General features: G+C 30.1%; 1 protein-coding gene and 1 long non-coding RNA gene across 2 annotated transcripts; both read left to right on the top strand.

Annotated features, from left to right (window-relative positions):
• The first annotated feature begins 9,766 nt into the window (after positions 1-9,766).
• On the top strand, positions 9,767-14,608 carry LOC124935865 (disease resistance protein RPS2-like). Its single transcript, XM_047476298.1, has 4 exons — positions 9,767-12,557; positions 12,676-13,053; positions 13,340-13,615; positions 13,865-14,608. The coding sequence occupies exons 1-4, from the start codon at positions 9,849-9,851 to the stop codon at positions 14,591-14,593; spliced, it is 4,092 nt and encodes a 1,363-aa protein (XP_047332254.1). The 5' UTR covers positions 9,767-9,848; the 3' UTR covers positions 14,594-14,608.
• Positions 14,609-15,274: 666 nt separating this feature from the next.
• LOC124935866 lies at positions 15,275-16,273 on the top strand. Its single transcript, XR_007099079.1, has 5 exons — positions 15,275-15,434; positions 15,563-15,643; positions 15,748-15,799; positions 15,926-16,105; positions 16,192-16,273. It is a non-coding gene; the product is annotated as an uncharacterized LOC124935866 (long non-coding RNA).
• Positions 16,274-24,195: the final 7,922 nt, after the last annotated feature.

The following is a 24,195-nucleotide window of genomic DNA, read 5'->3' on the forward strand; positions in this document are numbered from 1 at the left end:
TCTTTCCAAGTAACTAATTATTAATCAATTAATTTTTTTCACTCATTTATTTATTAAATTCATAATTCAACTAAATAAAAGATATTAATTATGGTTTAAGATTTAGGGTTTTGAATTATAGGATAAAAATTATTTAATAAGAGGAGAGAGAAAATAATTAATAATAGGAGAGAGAAAATAATTAATAAAAAGAAAGAGAATATTCCACCTGTCAACCACGTAGGCATCGCTATCCCAGTCGCTGTCTCAAGTCGCGCTCTCTATCATTTTTCTAAAATATATCAACATTAGATTCAGATTTCAAACACACTAACAAAAGTTATAAAAAAATGGACAGGATTCCTTTTTCCAGAAATTCTCTTCTCTAGTATTCTAGAGAACATCAAATTCTGAGATATTTTAATCAATAAGGATAGAAAAATAATTGAAAGATTTCAGTATATACCAACTACTTAATTATATAAAGAAGAAAAATAAGCATAGATATAAGATCATCTACAACCCACCTGCAAACCCATCTCCATAATAGGTTTTAGCCCTCCAACCCACCTGTAAACTCAACTGCATTTTGAGTTTTTTTGCAAATTCTCTCTCCTCCATACCCAAATTTACAGGGACACTGTTCACATACTCAAAACTTTTCAAAACTTTCATTTTAGTCCTTTTAGTTTGTTTTTAATTAATTTACATAGCTTATTTATATTTTAATTTGTTTACCTATTTTATTTATTTATATTTTAATTTATTTATATAATTTATTTATATTTTAATTTATGTATATGTTTAATTCATGATAATTTTAATTTGTTTATATGATTAATTTATATTTAAATTTGTTTATATTTATATTTTATATTTTTTAAATATTATAAATTTATAATAATAAACAATATTCTATAAATAATTGATTTATAATTAGAATTTAAAAGTAATTAATAAGTTGTTGTAAAGTTATGGGTTCAATTTGTAATTTTAGATAAATATATAGATAATATTGAAAAAAATAAAAATTATTATAAAAAGGAATATTCTGAGAATATTCTCTTGAGTTTGAGTTTGGGTTTTTGGGTTGGAGATGAATTACTGTTTGATGAGATGTTTACTGCATTTTGGGTTTGAGAATAGGTATTTGAGTTGGAGATGACCTAACTAATTGAAAGATAACAACAACATTTAACTTGGATTATTGAAGAAACCAAATAATGTTCCCAAAACAACAAGAATAAAGCTTTAAAATATCAAACTAGAATAAGATCAAAGAGAATGCTCTGATCGAGTTGGACGAAATCTTCATCAAACCTATCACAATACTCAATAACCTTGGCCATAATCATGTGCGGCAGCGTTTGCTATTGATGTGCAACGATTTCATCCCCTTGGCAACAAATGGAAACAAAGAATGCTAAAGCTTCCAACCCTTGGTAATATTCGCCTTCTTGGCAAGCTTTTAAAGCAGAAAATGGTGCCTCAAAACATTGTTCATCATAGGTGTTTTCATTGGGATCATATCTTCATCTGTTTTATGTTACTCTAAGGCTTTTTTTGATGTGGATTATTTTAGATTATTTTCATTCTTTAAATCATCAACCAGTTTTAATATTTTTGTTCAATATATATATAACTTAATTTTCAACAACCTTACATCAAGCAGATTATTTGAAAATATTGACTTGGCTATTCAAACAACCCTAAATTAAACAAGGCCCCAAGTATAGTTAAACTTGATACTTTTATATTTTTTATTTTCTAACATATATATATATATATATATATATATATATATATATATATATATATATATATATATATATATATATATATATATATATATATATATATATATATATATATATATATATATATATATTGAATGCTAATAATAGGAACTCTTAGGACCTACAATAACAGAAAATTCACATGTATAGGTCAAAGCAAAGACAATAACAGAAATTCAGATGTATAGATGAAGTTGTGAACAAAATCATAATTCACTATTGTTCAGTTAAAGATCAAACTGAAAATATCGTAAAAGAACGACGATATATGTCATTAATTTATCACCCTAACAGTAACAAGAGGTGTATATTCTCACCCTAAGGTCCTGAGTTCGAGCCCGTCAGGCGGCAAATTCTGTGTCTGTGTTTGCGGGATACATGTTTAATCCGTTGTCTCATTTTTTTTATATGTCATTATGTAAATCTTCCTTCCACTATCTTCACAAGATCTCTTCCGGTTGTTCCAGTTACAAGAAAAATCTTGCATTACCAAAGATTATTGCAGACAAGAGGCCCGTATCCTCTGTTTTTGTTTCTTCTAAAGTTCACAAAAGCTTAAGAATGTAATGGTTAATTTTCCCAAATGAAGGTTGTTCGAGTAAAATAATAGAATTGATTAGAAAAGAGTTGCAAAAGATGTAACCTTCCAATGACAAACAATCACATGTTAGCGGTCAGTTGTTTTCCATATATACATGTTCCCTAAACCTATGTAGCTCAAAAGAGAAAGCAGGAGATGAAAGAAATAGATTGATGAAGCCGAGAAAGCTAAAGCATAGAGATGAAGTAACACTACTATTCTTAAATTACCCAGTTACATATTATCTTCATCATTGATCATGCATACATAACTTGTGTTGTTCTCATAGTCCTTTGAGAAAATCTAAGGATGAAAAAGAATGAAGCGAGAAGATCCCCCCATAAACCTACTCACTGTATGCATTTCAATTTTGTTATTTCTATTCAAGAAATGACATCCATTATTAACTATATATGGCTAAAAATCCTTAAATGTTAGCTTAAACCTTTCATATTCTTATATATACTCTATCATTAAATATCTCACTCAAGCTGATTTTGCACTTCATGAATCTCACGTCAAAATGTCAGTTGTAAAATAGGTTTGAATTTTTAATTCTGAAAATTTAGGATGATTATTGTTTGAGTTCATATTCATTAAAATTTAAACTTATGTTATGTTAAAACTTTACAGTTATTCAAGTCTGGTTCTCAAATAATTCTCTAATTCCTTTTGTTAAATTCTTTTTGGTAATCTTCAACTCAACAATCACTTACATATTTTCAACTGAAATGTATGTTTAGAATTCATATATAAGAAGATGTTGGTACTTGGTACAATATGAGTGAGATGAATAATTTTTCTTTGTTCCTTCAACTACTACTTGCGTTTAAAGAAGATGGCGTAGACAAATCAAACGGGTAGAAGCTCGGTAATTGATTCCGAGGGGGACGATGACGATATATCTATGACTCGATTTCATAAGGACTTGCATAAAAATAGAAAATTTTGGAAATACTTTTCATAGTTAGTCCTTCAAGAATTAATATATAGTTCATATAATGTTAAAAGGACATTCAAATATCAACCTATTTGAAAGTGAAGTTGTGTTGGAAATTCATTATCATGTTAGATGACTATTTGTTTCTCATTTCAGATAAATCATCAATTACTTAGAAAAATAAATTAATAATAAGAAATTTTAGGTTATCTTCTTAAAACAGGGTATCTTAAAGGATTTCTTTTAACTTTTGTTGCCGACACTTTATATTTAAGATAGCTAAGATTGAATGGTATGCATTACCTACAGTTATTCCACCAAAAATAAAAAATAGTATTCATAAAAAGTGGCGAAAGTGCTGGAAAATACTCCACTTCTTACAATTATCTCAAATAAAATAGTGAATAAATAATGTAAGAATAAAGAGAAATCAAACTAAAGTTGGATTCATTCATCTATCCATCGGATTATTTTAGTTGTCATGCCTAACTTTCTTTCTAAGATAAGCACCATTTAAAAAGTAAAATAAATTGTATTTTATATTAGTTTTATTAAATAATTTGACCCACTAAGTCGGACAAAGTCTTAAATAAAATATCGTGAATCATTATTCATCTTTTATAGTAACTTTTTCTCTCCCCTCCAATAATTGACATTAAAATAGCACATAATATTTTAGGTCTTTCTTAATATGCTTCTTTTAAAGATTTGTATGAAAAACAGATTATCTTATTATTATTTTTTAACTATCATGTCAATTAATTCATCAATTATAATATTTAAATAATTTTATTTTATTTTAATAAAATTTAAACAATTAAATATAAATAAATACCATAATTATTTAACTAATTAAAAACTCAAATGACTTTGTAAATTTTAATGGGACTCAGGACTTCTTAAATAATTTATTCTTCTCAATTTTAATAGAATAGAAAGTCCTAAAAAAATTTAAAGTTGATTTTATATTCAACCTCAATAATTTAGATTGAGAATAAAATCATAAGTTCACATAAGTTTTTTTTAGTCTTTTTCTATTTAAAGAACAAATTACACGACAAAGAGTAGTCGCTTAATTTTTCTCGCAATATTAGAAAATAGAAATATTAGTGTACGAATACCAATAATTAGATATTCTATTTTATGGGTTCAATGCTCGATTACGTGTAGGAAATGACATAGATGTTTTGTCCTACAACGCCGATCTAAATAGATGGTCTCTACTACGACAATTTTGACATTTTTAACATATATTTTTACACTTTACATTTTATTCAATTTTAATCTTATCAATGTTAAAGGTAAACATTTGTGTGGATTTGTTTTTTACGTTTGTTACAAACAAAACAATAACAAAAACATACACAAATATATATAAATTATGATACCTGGATATGGTAAAAACTATATATGGTTCAAAAGTGAATTATCAATTGATCAAGGAAATTTTAAAGAGAAAATCCCAAAGATTGGTGATTTTGAATTTTTATTCTCTCTTCCTCCAATAATTGATTTCCAAAGACCAGATAAAAAAAAATAATAATAATAATAATTTCAAATGCCCGACAAAGAAAAAGTGATAATTAACTTTTGAGATTATATATTATTTCAATGAATGCCAAACCACACATATCTTATCTCTTCTTTATTAAAGTATATTATTCAATTGTTTTAAGATTTTTTTTTTCTTTTTTACTTTTCAATATGATGATATGTAGGCAAACTTAACAAAAATATTTTGTGTATAAAAGAAGACTTCAGAATCTAATTTAATCACAAAAATATGCTTGCACAAGGTTAAAGTAACGTACTCTCACTTTGAATTCCACTCAAAGGATATCTAAAATACACTATATATACTAGCTAGAGAATATTATAAGTTCAAATGAGTCTGAATTCACTTCTCATGATAGAAGCATCTCATGTAATACCGTTAATTCTTATAATCGAGAAATATCTCAACAAGAGTTGTAAATAAAATTGATAGGAAAGCTGCGTTTTGGATTTCTTAAAGTGACTAATATCTTTATCGAACAGATTAATTTAATGATACTTCATTGATTACCATGTGACAAATTTATCTGATAATTAATCGTCCGCCAATAATATGAAAATTTAGTTTTACACCAACACAATTACCGACCTAACCAAATATTGGCCACAATCTACTTAACCAACGTCACATGATTCTATAACAATGTTCCAAATACCAATCACAACAAACTATCACATATTGTAATTAAAGTATCAATGCGTTTGTAAAATACAATTGTGTCAACCTATTAACTTGATTATTATTATGAAACATTTTTTTAACATGTTTCATAGCAGAAAATGTTCGTTCTGTAGTTGTTGAAACAAATATTGAGTTATGGAATCTACACTTATAATAAACTATACATTGTTAATTAGAGTTTATTGGATTTTTTTTGTTTTGGTTCTGACCAAAGTTATTAAGTTTTGCTTATGCTTGCATAATTTTTTTTATATGATCTGTGAATCCATAGATCTGGATCTGATGTTTAGCAAGACAAATAAATTTGTTTTGTGTTTCTTTTTGTATAAAAATAAATAAATAAATATTAATAATTCATTTTCACGGCCTACAAAGGAGATGTACAATAATTCATTTTGTTTTCAATATTTATGAAATGCCAAACCATATAATATATCTTATCTTCTTTAATCAAGACTATTAATAAAATTGTTTTCACATAACATAAATGGAATTTGTTATTTGGATAAAATAATGAAATGTGTTATCATGTCCAATAAAAATGAAATTAGTTAATATGATCAAATGCAACAAGTATATATTGTATGAATTCACAAGCGACTCTTGCCAATGAGATGTGTTGAATGCCCGAAGGCGACTAGGGCAGGCGGGCAAATGGAGTGGAGATGCATTTTTATTATTCACCAAATAATTTATTTTTGTATAGATAGAAGTATCACCAAATATTTTTTTATTGTTTTAAAATGATAAAATACATTTTGTTGATCAAAATTTTGGTGGAGAGCATATATTTATATATAGAGAGACACCCTTCTTTTTAGTTTTCTAACCGAGGTCGGGGAGATCAAAGATCATATAGAGACATTTAGATGAGCTTGATTGTTTTATTATAATTAATGAAAAATGTGGTTTCTATGTATGTTTTCTATAAGACTTAAAGAAACTCCTATAAGTGAGATTGATATTAAATACATGTTGAAAATCGATAAATAGAATCTTGATTTTAATGAAACAATTTATATGTTGTGGAGAGTTTGAAATATTTTGGGTTTATTTCCCACCAACATTGCCAGCATTTCTTTTAAATATGAACGCACAAATAATGTTTAACAATCATTTTTTTTCTAGTTATTATAAAATATATACAAAATTTATACACAAGACTTTACAAAAGATGCAACATGTTTATAAAGAATTACATAATAAATAAATAAATTATTACTGTTTAAAATAATTTATTATAGTTTATTGTTACATTTTAAATATAAAAAATTATTTGCATTATCAAGTGTCATTGCCATATGTATATTATAACACAATTTTTTTTTACAATTATTCAATGCTCTATATAAATTTGTAACACTTTTTTTTTTTTTTTTTTTATCGTTTAACTATAAACACATATTTGTATAAGTTAATAATATAAATCTTTTTGTTTTGCTAATATTTGTAAATAATAATTCAAATAATCTAGTTATTTGATTATTAAAAAAATTCTTATTCTATCAAAGTTTTTAAAATAATTAAATAATTTGATTTATAAATAAATATATCAAATTAACCCTACTTTATTTTTTATAATATTTAAATTTTAAATACAAAATAAAATTAATAATTTAACCCAAATAAATTCAATAATTCATTTTATTTTTTTATTAAATAAGATTATTTTTAATTGTTATTCAAATAATTCAAAATCAAACAAACTAGAATATCAAAATGGAACAGAAATTTTGATGAGATCAAAACATGATTTAGGAGCTCGTTTGATGTTGGTATTTATTTTGATTTTTTTAAAATTTCTCTATATCACTTCAATATCATCTTAATTCAAATCAATTATTTTATTAACTAAATATCCTAATTTATTTATATTAAATATAATTTTTTTAATAATTAAATCATTTAAAAATCTAAATAACTTATTTGTAAAAATATTTTTTTTCAGAAAAGAAAACCAAAAGACTAAATAATGAAAAAAAAAGTTCTTGACAAATTTTATAAGTAAAGGTACCAGCTTATTAAGCTTATTAAGAATGGGAGGCGAAGAGTAAAATTAGAAGTAGAGTCAAATTTGATTCATTTTTTATTTATTTATTATTAGAGTTGATTATTTATTCTCATATTTTATGGGAAAAAAATATTTGATTGAAATGTTCAATTCTTTTCAAGTTTAAATATTCAACAATAAGATTATTTATTACTTAATTTAATATACTAAAGATAATATGTTAAAACTAAAAAATAAATTATTTAACTTATTTTAAATGAGAAAAAAAAAGTTAATTACATTCCTCTAAAAAACAATTTATCCTTCTAAATTGAATTAAATTACGCACATGCATATATAAATTTAGGCCTTGTTTGATTCAGCCTTTATAAATCAAGTGTCGACGCGCGTCTGCGTAAACTAAACTGTTACATTAACTTTGTAATAAGTTCACCCCAAAAATTATAATCAAACACATTTTGCGTTTAAACTCAATTTTTTCTCCATATCCTTCATCAACGTTTAAGATTATAATCTCAGCATTTTTCTCTCTTATCATTTTAAAATATTTTTTATTCATCATCTCTCAAGACTCTCATCTATTTTATTAATTTCTAATTATTTTATTCATTCTCTCTCATTTATTTAATCTTCTTCTAATCATTTTATTTATTCTCTCACATCTATTCCATATATTTTTAATTTTTTTATATATTTATATAAAATTATTATAATAAAAAAACATACATTTAAATATAATTTTATTTATTATTTATAATATGTGTATCTTAATATATATAAAATAATTAAGCAAAATAAAAATAAAAATATACTACATTTTTTTTTATTTATAATTATAGTTTCAGAAATCAAACTAACTTCAATTAATTTTAAATGTATCTATTATAATTGAGATAGATCAAACGTGAAGAAAAGGGTAAGAGAACTCAAAAATAAATTGACAATTGAAAGATTTGAGAAGGAGCATTCAAAGGTGAAAAATATATATAATAATAATAAATTACTTTCTTTATTCATATAATTTATTTAAAAATATATTTTTTTTTAATTAAAGTCATTTATTAATATTTAAAATTATATATTAATAAATTTTATAAAAATTAACATATTAATATAATTTATTTTTAAATACATACTATTTTTTAATTTAAATTATTTATTAATATTTAAAATTAAATTAATAAATATATATATATAATATTAATTATTAAATAATATTATAAATATATAAAATAAATAAGCTTGACTTGTAAGCCGAATCAAACATACCCAAGTTTAAACCGAGAATAAACTAAATTAAATTAGTCCTTGATAAAATTAAGATTAAATATATTATGTATTTCATATTTTTTTTCTATTTACTTTTATAACAAACATCCTTCTTATTTATTTTTTTTTATCATAATTCATTAAATTTTCAATAATAAAAAAATAATTTGAAACATAGTCTACAAGATCATGAAAATATGATTAGATATAAACTAAATAAAAAAAATAGGCTTATTTTCACTCCAGTATATATAGTAATTCTCTTATATATATATATATATATTAATAAATTATAAATTAATAATTTAATATAAAAGTTAAAAGAAATATTAGTATTTATTTTAATTATTTTTTATTTAATATATCAAATTATATAATTAAATATGCTGAGTTTATTAAATATTATAATTAATATATAAAAGTATTATATTCTTGAATTATTTTTTATAGATATTATCAAACCATTTTGAATATTAACTACATAATTAAAGTTTAGATATTTTTATTTAATAAATTTAATTTTTTTATCTCCAAATATTTAAATAATTAAATATTCAATATTCATGTCTTAATTTGGAAGTGTAGGTTAACATGATTGAATATATTACTGCTTGGGACATAATTTCTCTGGCTTCTTTTACATTTTCTTTCATATATATTATGTATTGATTGTATTTTAAAGAAAAATAACTTTTTACAAAAAAATAAATAAATAAGACAACGAACAACACAAACAAAATAAATAACTATTTACAAAAATTAAATAATTAAAACTTGAACTGATTCATGAACTGATAATTTGATTGGGCATTTATATACTTTTTACGACCAATAATTCACTTACAAGGCCCTACAAAGGAAAAAGATACAATAATTGATCCTCTTCAATGCATAAATAATTAATATTGATTTCTCACAATGAAAATTTGATTTCTGTGAACTCCATTATATTAATTTTCAATATCATTTGTTTTCTGTATTTTTTGCGTTAAGAAAGAAGAACACACAGAGAGTGAGAGAGAGAACAAGGCATACAAATGGCAGAAGAGATTGGTGTGAGTGTACTAGGAAAGATCGCAGAGTTGTTGCTGATTGAGCCAATTCAACGAGAACTTGGCTATCTCTTCTGCTTTAACAATAACTTTCAAGTGCTGGAAGCTAAACTCGGTGAACTAAGAAGAAAAAGAAACGATGTACACGATAGGGAAGATGCAGAAGAGAGGAAGCGGAGAACCCTCGGTAAAGAAGCCGAAAAGTGGATTAAGGATGCTGATGAAAAAATTAAAGAAGCGGAGAGTCTTATCAATGATAAGGCCGAGGTTCAAAAAGGGTGTTTCTCCATCAAATGGTGTCCTAATATAAGCTTGCGCTTTTCTTTGGGCAGGAAAGGGAAGAAGTTATCTCTCCTTCTCGTCGAGCTTCTTAGACGTGGTGGTGAGCTGCCGAGCGAAGGTTATGACTTGCCCGTGCAGCCCAGAAGCTGCTGGAGAAAGAACAATGACGATGATTTGGATTTCGAGAGTCGAACAAAGATTAAAGAAGACATCATTGAGAAGTTACTGGACGAAGAAGAAACAATGTTAATAGGGATATGCGGAATGGGAGGAGTTGGAAAGACCACTCTCGCCAAACAAGTCCTCCAAGAGGTAAGCCACTCTCATAAGCATTTATTTCCAATTGAAGTCCCAATTTCGAATACTCCCAATTTCCATGATATCCAAGAACAAGTCGCAAAGATGTTAGGGTCTTCTCTAAAGGATGTAGAGGGTAATCCTTTAAGAGCACAACATTTACAAAACGCTTTCACTAACAAGAAAGTTGTCGTATTGTTGGATGATGTTTGGGATAAGTTTGATTTAAATGATTTTGGTTTTCCTTTTACAAAATCAGATGTTGGGTGTTTCTGTAAAATCATTTACACGTCTAGAGACAAAAATTTATGGCCAGATCTGTCTCATGAAATCTTCTCTCTTGAAATATTATTAGATGAAGAAGCCTTGAATTTGTTTAGAACAAAAGTCAAACTGTATAGTGATGATAAGGATTTCCATAAGAAGAATGAAATAGCGAGGAAAATTGTTGATAAATGTAATGGACTTCCCCTTGCGCTTAACACAGCAGGATGTGCTCTCATAAATAAAGCCACACATCAATGGGATAATATGCGAAACCGGTTGAAGTACCACAACGAACATATCGATGTGGTACAAGAGGTCTTGAAGGCGAGTTATGACTTCTTAGAAAAACCCAATGAAAAGTTCGTGTTCTTACTATGCTGCTTATTCCGAGAAGACGCATATATTCCTGTTGAGACGTTGTACCGTTATGCGGTGGGTTTGCAACTCTTCGAAAATACGACGGACACAGAAGAAGTAAGTGTTGGCGTGCACACTATCGTTGACGACTTAATAATAAAAAGTTTGCTGATAAAGGGTAAAGCCGACGATGACGATGACGGAAATCGTGTGGTGAAGATACATGATGTGGTGAGGGACGTGGGAATTTTAATTGGAAAACAAGAACACCGTTTTATTTCCTCACGGTTCTGGAAGAATGGTCTAGAAGTCCTTGATAAGATGGAATTTCAAGGAGGCTCAAAAATGGAACTACTAAGGTTGGATCATAGTTCTTACGGAAATATTAAGATATCAGAAAATTTATTTAAAGAGTCGGATAATTTCAAAGTTCTAGATATAGTAAGTTGTTCGATTTGGAACAAGATTAGTGAGTTTCCATTATTTTCTTCAAAGTTGAAGATGTTATCCCTAGAGAAACTGGGTTTAGATATGACAACCAATATATCTTCAATTGGACATATTAAGTGTTTGGAGATCCTTTCTCTTCGAAACACACGCATAAAAGTTTTGCCAAACGAAATAAGTGAGTTAACAAACTTAAGATTGTTGGATTTGAATGGATGCGAGTGTTTCATAAGCTATGGTGTTCTTTCGAAACTTACTAATCTACAAGAATTGTATATGTGGTGTAGTTTCAAAGATTGGAGTCTACAACAAGAAGATGTGAATAGTGGAGACAGAAATGCAGCAGGACTTCATGAGTTAAATTGCTTACATAAATTATGGAGATTGGAATTGGAGATACGGAACATTGAACAAGTGTCGAGAGGTGTTAGACTATTTTCTTCTTCAACGTTGTTAAAACAATTCAAGATAAAAATAGGAGGAGAAAGAAAGAATGAGATTGAAAATGGAAAAAGACTACTGATGTTGGAAAATGTTAAAGATAATAGCAGTTTCTTACCTGAACTTGGGTTCTTACTAGAAAAGCACATAACTGATTTATATATATGCGCTGATTCTGGCATATGGGAGAAGATGAGTACAAACAAATTCATATCATTGAAGAATATTGTGCTTAAACAATGTGGATCTCTTTTTCCACAGTCAACGTCATCTATGCAGACTTCTGAATTTTGGCGTTGTTTGCGGCGTATTGAACTATATGAATGCAATGAAATGACACACTTATGTTCTACATCAATATCAAGGAATCTCACAAATCTTCAAGTTCTTGTTCTCAGAGATTGTAAAATGATGGAAGAAGTTGTTAGCTCTTGCGATAAGACAGAACAACTCAATAAAATTGAGTTCAATGCTTTGAAAACTCTTAAGCTTCGTTACTTGCCTAGTCTAGAATGTTTTTGTAAAAGAATAAACGAGATTCATTTCTATAAACTGAAAACATTGAAGCTAGAAGGATTGAAGCAATTTATCTTCCCAACCAAGGTATGATTACTACACAACTTTTAGTTATAAAAAATGATGAATAGGTTAAATCAAGCAAAAAAAAAAATACATGTTCTATTATTGTGAATTGTTTTTAATTATATTTATTATTTTGTAGTTGGAAATACCTTGCGTGGAGGAGCTGAGTATGAAATCTATTCCAAACATTAAAACATTGTGCAACATCTTGCTACCATCACTGCAAAAGTTGAAAATTGATAGTTGTGATGACTTTCAATATGTTGACTTCTTTGATAGCTTGGTGATTTCTGATCTTAGAAATTTAACCATTAAAAATTGTACAAAGTTGAAAGGAGTAGTAGGAGTAACAACGGGGGCAGAAGAGCAGCAGAGAAAATCAATTGAATTCCCTAATTTGTCAACATTGGAACTTGAATCCTTAGTCGAACTCGCGAGTTTTGTCATCGACGTCAGCAATTTGGGTGACAAAGAGGAAAAGTCGCAAAGTGCACTATTTTATCAAGATGATTATCAGGTAATAATTAAAAAAATATATTTTTTTAAGTTTAGTATTATTTGTGTATATTAGTTAATGAGGAATAGGTAAGAATTAGATGAAATGTGTATTATAATGTAACACATGTTTTGTTTTGTTGAGTTTGAACCAATGCTCTGTTGATATAATTCCTGAGAAGGATGTTTAATTTAATTAGCCTTTAACGCAATGATTGAAGGCTAGAGCAAATAAATTAATTGAAACTATTTGTGTATTTGTTGATATGCAAGCAAATGTAAATGGGTGTGTTTGATTTTGTATACAGGTCTCATTTCCTTCTTTACAAAAGTTGGATATAGATGGATTGTCAAAGATAAATTATATAATAGGAAGGAAATGTGATCAATTAGGAGGACACGGTGATATTGAGGAAGACTGTGGCAGGGAAATTCAACAAGCCATATTATTATTATTCCCTAATTTGGTGACAATGGAACTTTATGATTTAGAGGAACTCGTGAGCTTTGTTGGAGTGATGAACAACAATATGGACAACAATTGCAAAAATCAAAATGCACTCTTTCATCTCGATGATGATGAGGTAACTTTGTAGGCGTCTATTATTATTATTTGTTAATAATTCTGATTCCAAGTTAAAATGGCGCCGTTAGTGTTGTATAATTAATTGACTGAGAATAGTTAAATTATTAAGATTATATATAAGAGGAGTATTGTGTATTATAAATAAAGTAAATAAAAAAATGAGTATAATATGTATATATGAGATTTGTTGTCTAGCTAATTATATATATATATATATCTGAAATGAATAAATATATTTTGTATGCAGGTCTCATTTCCTTGTTTAAGAGAGTTGAGTATATGGAGTTTGCCAAAGATAAATTATATATTAGGAGAGAGAGACGGAAGTAGAAAGGGACAGAGACATCATCCTCCTGATGTTGAAGAAGTATATAAGATATTTCCTGTATTAAGACTATTGAAGTTGTATTATCTAGACAATTTAATACATATGTATGAAATCAACCAGCAGCCAGGACTAGGAGTGCTTTTATTTCAAAACTTGACAGACCTGATAGTTGATGGATGTGGGAAATTGAGATATTTGTTTTCGGAGAATATAGGTAGAGTCGCTGTCGAGAACCTTCGGTGGCTATCTATCAATGATTGTGGAATGATGGAAGTGGTGATGAAGAATATTATTGAGGATGATGATGATGATAAGGCTGGAGGAGGAGGAGGAGGAATTAGTCATTTCTTTCCACTCCTTAGGCAATTGAGTCTTTGGAATCTATCAGGTTTGAGGAGCTTTAGTGAAGTTGCTTATACTTGGGAGTTGCCATTACTAGAGGAATTAATAGTGAAACAATGTCCGAAGCTAGAGGCACTCTCTCCCGGCTATTTGGATTCTCCAATGCTGAAGGAATTCAAATATGATGATGATAGAGATGTATATAATACTTGTTGGAAAGGTGACGTTAACGGTGCATTGCGTCATCTATTTATAGGTACTCTCTCCCACTCTCTCTCTCTCATTTATAAGTTATTTATCTTATAAATTAATTAAGCTTTTATAATTAAGTTAAGTTTAATTACTACATTATTATTAATTTGTATACACAGAGAGGAAAGAGAATGGAGATGAAGAATCAGAAGAGAAGATAATTAAGAATCAGAAGATGGAGATAAATTATCAGAAGAAAATAAAGAAGATTATAACAAAGAACATGACGGAGATGATGATGATAAAGCTGAAGGAAGTAATTCGGTCGGAAATAGACATTTCTTTCCACTCCTTGTGAGCTTGAACTTATGGGGTTTATCAGGTTTGAGGAGCTTTAGTGATGTTGCTTATACTTGGGAGTTGCCATCACTACATTATCTCGATGTATTAGTCTGCCCCAAGCTAGAGGCACTCTCTCCCTGCTATTTGGATTCTCCAATGCTGAAGAAATTCAAATATGATGATGATAGAGATGTATATAATACTTGGAAAGGTGACGTTAACGATGCATTGCGTCATCTATTTATAGGTACTCTCTCTCTCTCATTTATAAGTTATTTATCTTATAAATTAATTAAGCTTTTATAATTAAGTTAAATTGACTACATTATTATTAATTTGTATACACAGAGAGGAAAGAGAATGGAGATGAAGAATCAGAAAAGAAGATGAAGAAGATGAAGAAGATGAAGGAGATGAGGCTTCAGGAGATAATGAAGATGATGAAGAATTAGAAGATAATGAAGATGAAGAATCAGAAGATGATGATAATGAAGAATCAAAAGATGATGAAGATGAAGATGAAGAAGATAATGAAGAGAAACTGGACATCATGGATGAAGAAAAAGATGATGAAGAATTAGAAGACTAGAAAATGTAAAGAATACTTGGAAAGGTGATCGTTTACGTGCTTTATATATTTATGACGGTACTCTCAATCTCTCATTTATTTTGTGTTTTTATGAAACTTTTATAATTAATTAAGTTAAGGCTATATATTATATATTATTTGTACGTACACAGAAACAACAACAAGATGCATGGGAGAGTAATTCCAGTAAAAAAAAAAAGTCTAGCTAGCTAGCCATTAATGAATGGGGGGAAGTAAGTATATATATGTTCTCTATTCTATTCTATTTCCATAATAAATAAATAAATAAATACATACACGATTTCTTACATTACATTACTCTGTTCCTCCATTCCAGGATCAGAGCTTAATTTACAACACATTATTAATTGTCGATCTCTTTCCAAAGGGTACCTACCTGATTCATTATATCACTGTTTTTTTTTATGGGGGGAAATTAACATTATAGCTTCTCCTTTCTTGCTTGCTTAACATATTTTAGGGATCATAAACTTTGTTTCTCCACATGCATGCAGATTGGCAAGAAGAGAAACCAGTATATATTTAAAAGCATTCTGAAGTAACACTATTCCTTCTCAAATTATATATCTTGTTACTATTATATATATATTTAATTGATCAAGTAACACAATTTCTGTTTTATCATCGTTTGTGATCACTCAACAGGTGCAAACTCAGATTATCAAGACCGATCTGTTAGTTACTCTCAATCTCTCATTTATTTTGTCTTGTTTCTTTCTTATAATATTTAAGTTGGCTATATATTGTTATTTGTACACAGAAACAACAACAACAAGATGCATGGGAAGGGTAATTCCAGTAGAAGAAAGTCTAGCTAGCTAGCCATTAATGAATGGGGGGGGGGGGGGGGGGGGGGGGGGGGGGGTAAGTATATATGTTCTCTATTCTATTGTATTTCCATATATAATAAATAGTTTCTTACAATACATTACATTACATGATAAAGTATGGCCATGGCTAGCTGCTCATCTTAATTACTGTGTCCATCCATTTCCAGCTGGGCTGCTTAATTAATTTACAACACATTATTGTTTCTTACATTACATTACTCTGTTCCTCCATTTCAGGACTGCTTAATTTACAACACATTATTGTCTCTTTCCAAAGGCTACGTACCTGATTCATTATATCACTGTTTTTTTTATGGGGGGAAATTAACATTATAGCTTCTCCTTGCTTGCTTGCTTGCTTAACATATTTTAGAGATCATAATCTTTGTTTCTTCACATGCATGCAGATTGGCAAGAAGAGAAACCAGTATATATTTAAAAGCATTCTTCAGATGATGAAGTAATTACACTATTCCATCTCAAATTATATATCTTGTTACTATTATATATATATATATATATATATATATATTTAATTGATCAATTAGTAACACACTTTCTGTTTTATCATCGTTTGTGATCGCCCAGTACAGGTGCAAGCTAAGATCATCAAGACCCAACTGTTAATTAATATCAAAATGGACATGTATTCAAAATGTGGAAGAACTGATATTGATGATGCACGAAAGAGTGTTTGAAGAAATTCCTCTAAAGAAATGTAGAGAAATGCAATATTTTTGTTAATTTGATGTGTTTTCAAAAAAACTTTTTACAACAGTTGTTATTCAATGGATTACTCGTGAATCATTTTTCAACATCAACTATTTTACACCACTTTATATCATACATATCAAATGCTTAGTTTTTCTTTTATTGCACTTTAGGGAGCACTTGATCAACCAAGATTCACTTCAATGAACGAGAGATCAAGACCATAGAATTAATTTTACTAAAACTTACTATGTTTTGTGTATTTTAAATACCCAAACAAACAAAAAGAGATAAAAATATCATCACATAAGTTTTTCAAGTTCAAAACCCAGAAAACCAGAGTGTATGTTTATGTTTGAATTCTAGTTTTGGCATAACTTTTCCTGCTATTAAAATATATCAACTTAGATTCAGATTTCAGATACACTAACAAAAATTATGAAAAATGGACAGGATTCCTTTATCCACAAATTCTTTTCTCTAGTATTCTAGAGAACATCAAATTCAGGGATATTTAATCATTAACATACAAACTCCAGACAACACTTTACTGTAATGTCACAAAGATTTCAGTGTATAGTCGCTTCCAATCACCTTGAGTATCTATCTATTCATGATTGTCCAATGATGGAAGTGGTGATAAAGAAAGAGAAGAATGATGATGATGATGATAAGGCTGGAGGAGGAGGAAGTCATTTCTTTCCACTCCTTAAGTATTTGGAATTCAGGGATCTATCAGGTTTGAGGAGCTTTTGTGATGTTGATTATACTTGGGAGTTGTCATTACTGAGGGAACTTGTAGTGGATAAATGCCCCAATCTAGAGGCACTCTCCCCCGGCTATTTGGATTCTCCAATGCTGCAAGCTCTTTCGTATAATTATGATAGAGAAGTAAATGTAAAGGATACTTGGAAAGGTGACGTTAACACAGCATTGCGTCATTTATTTATCAAGGTACTGATCTCTCCCTCTCATTTAGTTATTTATAATTAAGTTAAGTTTACTACATTATTATTGTAAAAATAATAACTAACGGTTTATTAAACCGTTAATTAGTTAGTAACTAATTATTAATTTGGTTAATTAGTTAGTATTGAATTCCTATATAAGGGAGACATGTAATGTTTGAATAACAACTTTTCATAATACAATTCCTGTTTAAACTTCTCCTCTTCAAGAATTTAACATGGTATCAGAGCTTCAAGGTTAACGATCTTGGAGAGTTTTTCGTTGTCTCTGTCGGTGGCCGGAGGAGCCATCGACGGAGGGCTTTATTTTATTATTACTATTGAAGAAGTGAAATAAATGAAAGATGAATTAGTTGAATGCACATAATTGAGAGATTTTTCATTGTTGAAGATATGGGTCATGATACAATCAAGAATGGTGACAAAAAGATAGAGAAGAAAGAAGTTCGCAAGAGTAGCGAAAAAGATCAAGAACAATGATGACGAGGAAACGAATCAAGTTCAATGTGAAGATCATAATCAATTTGAAGATCAAAATCTTGATGAAAGAATAATCAATGTCTACTCTAACGATGTTAGTTGCGGAATGTATGTTTGTAAGGTTGTTCAAATGAATGTGGGCTTAATCGAGTATTGTCGGGCATAAACGTGTTCGATCCAAAGTTCAATATTGTCTCTCCCGGAGCTAATCAATCCATCTACTTCCCTTGTACTACTCTTTGGTAATGTGGAGAACGATCAACACAGGTTATTTGAAAGAAAGGGTAAAACCTATTTTGTTATCCATGGCCAGATTGGACATAGTGAGGAACGTATCCGGTTAACCAAACGATTGAATAACTCGACCAATCTTGTGGTTGTCGCCGGATTCTTTGATCCGGAGAAATCCAAGGACAGAGAAGAAGCGGTGGAGATCAAGAAAATGCATGTATTGATCGAGAAATACAAACTATGGGGAAAGATAAGATGGATCGCGACACAGACGGGCAGGCACCGAAATGGAGAGCTTTACCGATGCATCGCCGATACAAAAGATCAAGCTGGAGACAAGATCGCTGATTTCTTCCAGAAATGCAATGACGACTTGGGTTACTGGAGCAAGATTTCTAATGTTGGATTACTAAGAATTGAAGAATGCTATACAAGGATGAACGGTGCTCCAAGTTGAAGATTTATCCCATCTTGCAGAAGGTCTATTTGGAGAGGATATTGAGGAAACCGGAGATTGAAGCCTTTGCTGAAGAACTGAAGCCACATCAGAAAGCTCTTCTGCCAGATAATTTCACTAATGATTCATTGAGCATAATCTTTTGAGCGCGAGCAAACTTTACACAAATATAAGATTTGATGAATTGGGCACATTGTTGGGTATTCCCCCAAATGTCATCCATTTTGAAGATGATACTGAAGAATTGCAACAGTGGGAGCAACAGATTGTTGGGATTTGCCAGTCCCTAAACGATGTGCTAGATAGCATGGCAAAGAAAGGGTTGACAATTCCATGGAGAAAGATTCCCTTGTAATTACCGAAAGAAATGGGTTTGTCGACAAGATTCGTCAATACCAAAAAAAAGATAGCTAAATTGGCTTTCTTTAAAAAAAAAACGAAAGCTGCAAAGGTTGAAAGCTGGTGGCTAATGAAGAAAAAAAAACCATTCATGATGATTGTTGTGGATTGGACTAACAAAGATTGAGCTATCTAATCGGGTAATTCGAAAGAAAATTTGGAGCTTGCTGAATTGGGCTTGCTCAACTATCTATATTGGGTAGTTCGGAAAAAATGGAGCTTGCTGAATTGGGCTTGCTCGGCTGTCTATGTTGGGTAGCTGGAAAAAAAAATGGAGCTTCCTAAATTGGGTTTGCTCGGCTGTCTAAATTGGATAGCTAAAAAATAAAGTTTGCTGAATTGGGCTAGCTGAAGACGGTGGCTGAATGATCGTAGTTTGATGTTTCATCGACTTTTTTTGTCAAGGTGAAACTTTGTTTTTACTACGTTTCTCCTTGAGGGGAGGATGTAAAAATAATAACTAACGGTTTATTAAACCGTTAATTAGTTAATAACTAATTATTAATTTGGTTAATTAGTTAGTATTGAATTCCTATATAAGGGAGACATGTAATGTTTGAATAACAACTTTTCATAATACAATTCCTGTTTAAACTTCTCCTCTTCAAGAATTTAACAATTATTAATTTGTATACACAAAAACAAGAAGAAGAATTAGAGAGACGAAAGAGAATGAAGATGGTGGAGATGGAGACGAAGACAGAAGATAATGAAGAGAAATTAGACAACATGGATGAAGAAGAAGAAGAAATAGAAGAGAAATTAACATGGATATTAACATAAGTTTATGCTTAATGTGTTTTACTCTTGTTTCTTGGCATGCATGCATTAAAGATTGCTCAATTAAAGATGGTTCTTGCTCCCTTTCAATTTGATTATTTATTTATTTATGGCTAACAAAGTGTTTTTAATATTATTTATTTACTCAACAATTTTCATTCTGTTTTCAATTAATATTATCCTTTATTTTAAATCATATCTTCCACACGATTCTTGGCTAGGGGCATGTTACAATTGGAATCATTTGATCAATTCAATATACTTAAAAATGTTTAAATACAATTATTATTATTATAATTATCGATGAAATAAAGAGAAGCTAAGATTTCTTATTAGTAAACATAAATAAACTGAATGTAATGAAAGAGTTTATATAGTTAGTTATTACAATAGACTGAAATACACTTAAATGCTAATAGATTAAAATACCCTTAAGTGCTAATAAAGATAATAAAATAATATATCTAACATTCTCTCTCAAACTCACGATGCAACAACAATAAGTATTGAGAGTTTGTCAGTTAAAAAACGAAAACGCGAAGCCGAGTGCGCTTTTGTAAATATATCAGCAATCTGCAAGGAGAGAAAGGAACAAATGACAAAATGATGGTGTGAGTTTGTAGATGATGATGAGTGACATGACAATCAATCTCGATATGTTTGGTTCGCTCATTAAAGACGGTATTTCGTGCAATCTGAATAACACTTTGATTATCGCAATGTAGCAGAGGGTGAGAAAGTGAAATACCCATATCAGTAACTAATCGACGTAACCAAACAATTTCACATGTAGTTGTGGTCATGGCACGATACTCAGCTTCTGTAGAAGACCGAGAGATGACATCTTGTTTCTTGCTCTTCCACGAAATAAACGAATCACCGAAGAAAATATAATATATAGTGGTTGACTTGCGGTCCGTAGGATCACCAGCCCAATCTGCATCATAGTAGGCGCGCAACTCTAACGAAGACGTGGAATAAAATATGAGACTATGAAAATGAGTGCCCCGAAAATACCTGAGAATACGAAGAACAACAGACTAATGAACTATAGTAGGGGCAGTGACAAACTGGCTAACCACATTAACTGAATGCGCAATGTCTGGACGAGTTACAATAAGATATATCAAGCTGCCAACAATGATACAATAAAGACCAGAATCCTCCAAAAGAGTGCCATCAGACAGAGAATATCTAGCATTGGTCTCAAGGGGTGTATCACAGTTCGGTTGTCGGTTAGTCGAGCGCGCTCAAACAAATCAACAATGTACTTTGATTGAGATAAGAGATAACCTTTAGGATAATAGACTACCTCAATTCCCAAAAAATAACGTAGAATGTCCAAATCTTTCATAGCAAAAGAATGTGCCAACTCAGACTTCAATGATTCAATATCAACATGATCATCACCTGTAATAATCATATCATCAACATACAGGGATAAAAGAATACGTTTGGTCGTTGTACGCGTGTCAAATAAAGTCGAATCATGATGACTAGGAAGAAAGTCAAGTGAAGTGATCACTATAGAGAATTTTTCAAACTAGGCACGTGGTGCTTGTTTGAGAACATAAAGAGAGCTTTGAGAAACTTACAAACTTCACCAAACTTATGAGGAACACTCGGGGGAGGTGTCATATAAACCTCTTCATGAAGGTCACCATTCAAGAAAACATTCTTCACATCCATTTGAGAGATTTTCCATTGGCAAACCGAAGCAACACCAATCAAAGTGTGAACAATCGTCATTTTCGCAACAAGAGAAAATGTTTCCTCATAATCCATGTCATACTCTTGAGAATAGCCTTTGGCAACAAGTCGAGCCTTGTATCGCTCAACGAAACCATCTGATTTTGTTTTAATCTTGTAGAATCAACCAGAGCCAATAGAATGTTTTCCAGACGGTAGTGAAACCAAATCTCATGTATGAGTCTGATATAAAGCAGTATGTTCTTCAGCCATAGTAGCCTGCCAAAGGGGATCATGATCTGTCTCTCTATAGGATGAAGACTCAGCAAAACGATAAACAAAAGTGACAAAGGAAGCAAATGAAGTAGAATAAGAGTAGTACACAAAATCTGGAAGTTTAGTAGACTTACGAATGCGAGTGAAGTGATGACGAGGAGGATCCACAGTCTCATCCAGCAATTGAGTGGTTGTATGAGTAGGAATATGAGAGGTGGGAGTATCGTGAACCAAAATATCAGATAGATCTTCATCGGGCTCAATGACAAATGGATCAATGAGAACTAGATATATTTGGGTCATATGATGTGAACTAGCAGGAATAGAGAAAAATGGAATGTGCTCTAAAAACACAACATGATGCGAGACATATAATTTTTGACTAATTGGATCAAAACAACGATATCTTTTTTGACCAATGCCAAAACCCAAAAAAACACATAAGGCAGACCAGAAAGACAACTTATTACGCTCAATATGTAGTCGAAGGACAAAACAAATACAACCAAAAACACGTAATGAGGAATAATCAGGTGAATGACCATATAATTTTTCAAAAGGGGACAAACCAGAATTATGAGATATTGGGATTTTATTGATCACATGAGCAGTAGTAAGAACTGCTCCTCCCCAAAACACACTAGGAATTTCGGCTGATAGCATGAAAGAACGAGTTGTTTCAATAAGATGACGATGTTTTCTTTCAGCCACGCTATTTTTTTAGGAGTGTTAGTACATGAAGTTTGGTGAAATGTGTCATAAGAGGCAACTAACTGAGAGAAATCTTATAGGTGTATTCACTCTCCAAATCACACCTAAAACATTTAATGACTGAAGAATGTTGAGTTCTCACAAGAGCTCAAAAATTGGTGACTATAGTGAGAAATTCATACCTACGTTTCATAAGATAAACCCAAGTATAACGAGTGAAGTAATCAATAAACAAAATATAATATCGAGAACCTTCTTTAGAAAAAACAAGAGAAGGTCCCCACACATCAGAATGCACGAGATCAAATGGAGCAGTGGAAAAAGAAAAATACTTTTATAAAAAGGCAATGATGAAAATTTAGCCAATTTGCAACCACTACAATCAGAAATGTCATGACTTTCTAAACAACCCAAAACTCTAGTAGACACTGCAAACTTTAAATGAGATCTAAAAACATGACCTAAACGGGAATGACAAAGGTAAAATTCTGAAGACGAACGATTCAAACGAAATGATGACAAGTCTATGTTGGAGGTAGCAACATCTGATGCTTTGAGTTCATCCAAAATATAAAGTCTTCATTTCCTATGGCCTATCACAATCACCTTCTACGACTGTGAGTCCTTAACACAACAATTAGAAGAAGTAAGCAAAACTGTGAGACCAGGATCACACAATTGACTAACGGATACAAGATTTAAAGAAAAATTGGGAATATAGTAAACATGTGGAAGAGACAAAAATACTGTATGTACTGAACCAATTCCTGCCAATGACATTAGAGTACCATCGACAGTCATGACGGTAAATGATGGAACAAAATTAACTGAAAGAAATGAGTTAATATTAGGAGACATGTGATAAGATGCATATAAATCTAATATCTATAAGAAAGACGATATACCTGAGTTATCAGACGATGACAAACCTTTATGAGAGGAGGCGGACATGGCATGATGCTGTGAAGTGAAGAACTGCTGAAACCACTCAAAACATATATGGATCCAAGGTTAGAGCAACATTTGTATTAGCGATATGCGATGAGAAATAATGTTAGGATTTGTATCTCCCAAATCCGATCTGTTTGAAAACAATCTGTAAAAAACACAAGAAAGAAGAACACAAGAAGACACAGATTTATAGTGGTTCACTCAAATTGAGCTACATCCACTTTAGCCACCACCAGATTTCACTATGAAGAAGAAAAAGAATGAATACAGAGTTTTTGACT

This window comes from Impatiens glandulifera, chromosome 4 (genome assembly GCF_907164915.1).
Source record: "Impatiens glandulifera chromosome 4, dImpGla2.1, whole genome shotgun sequence".
Classification (NCBI taxonomy): domain Eukaryota; kingdom Viridiplantae; phylum Streptophyta; class Magnoliopsida; order Ericales; family Balsaminaceae; genus Impatiens; species Impatiens glandulifera.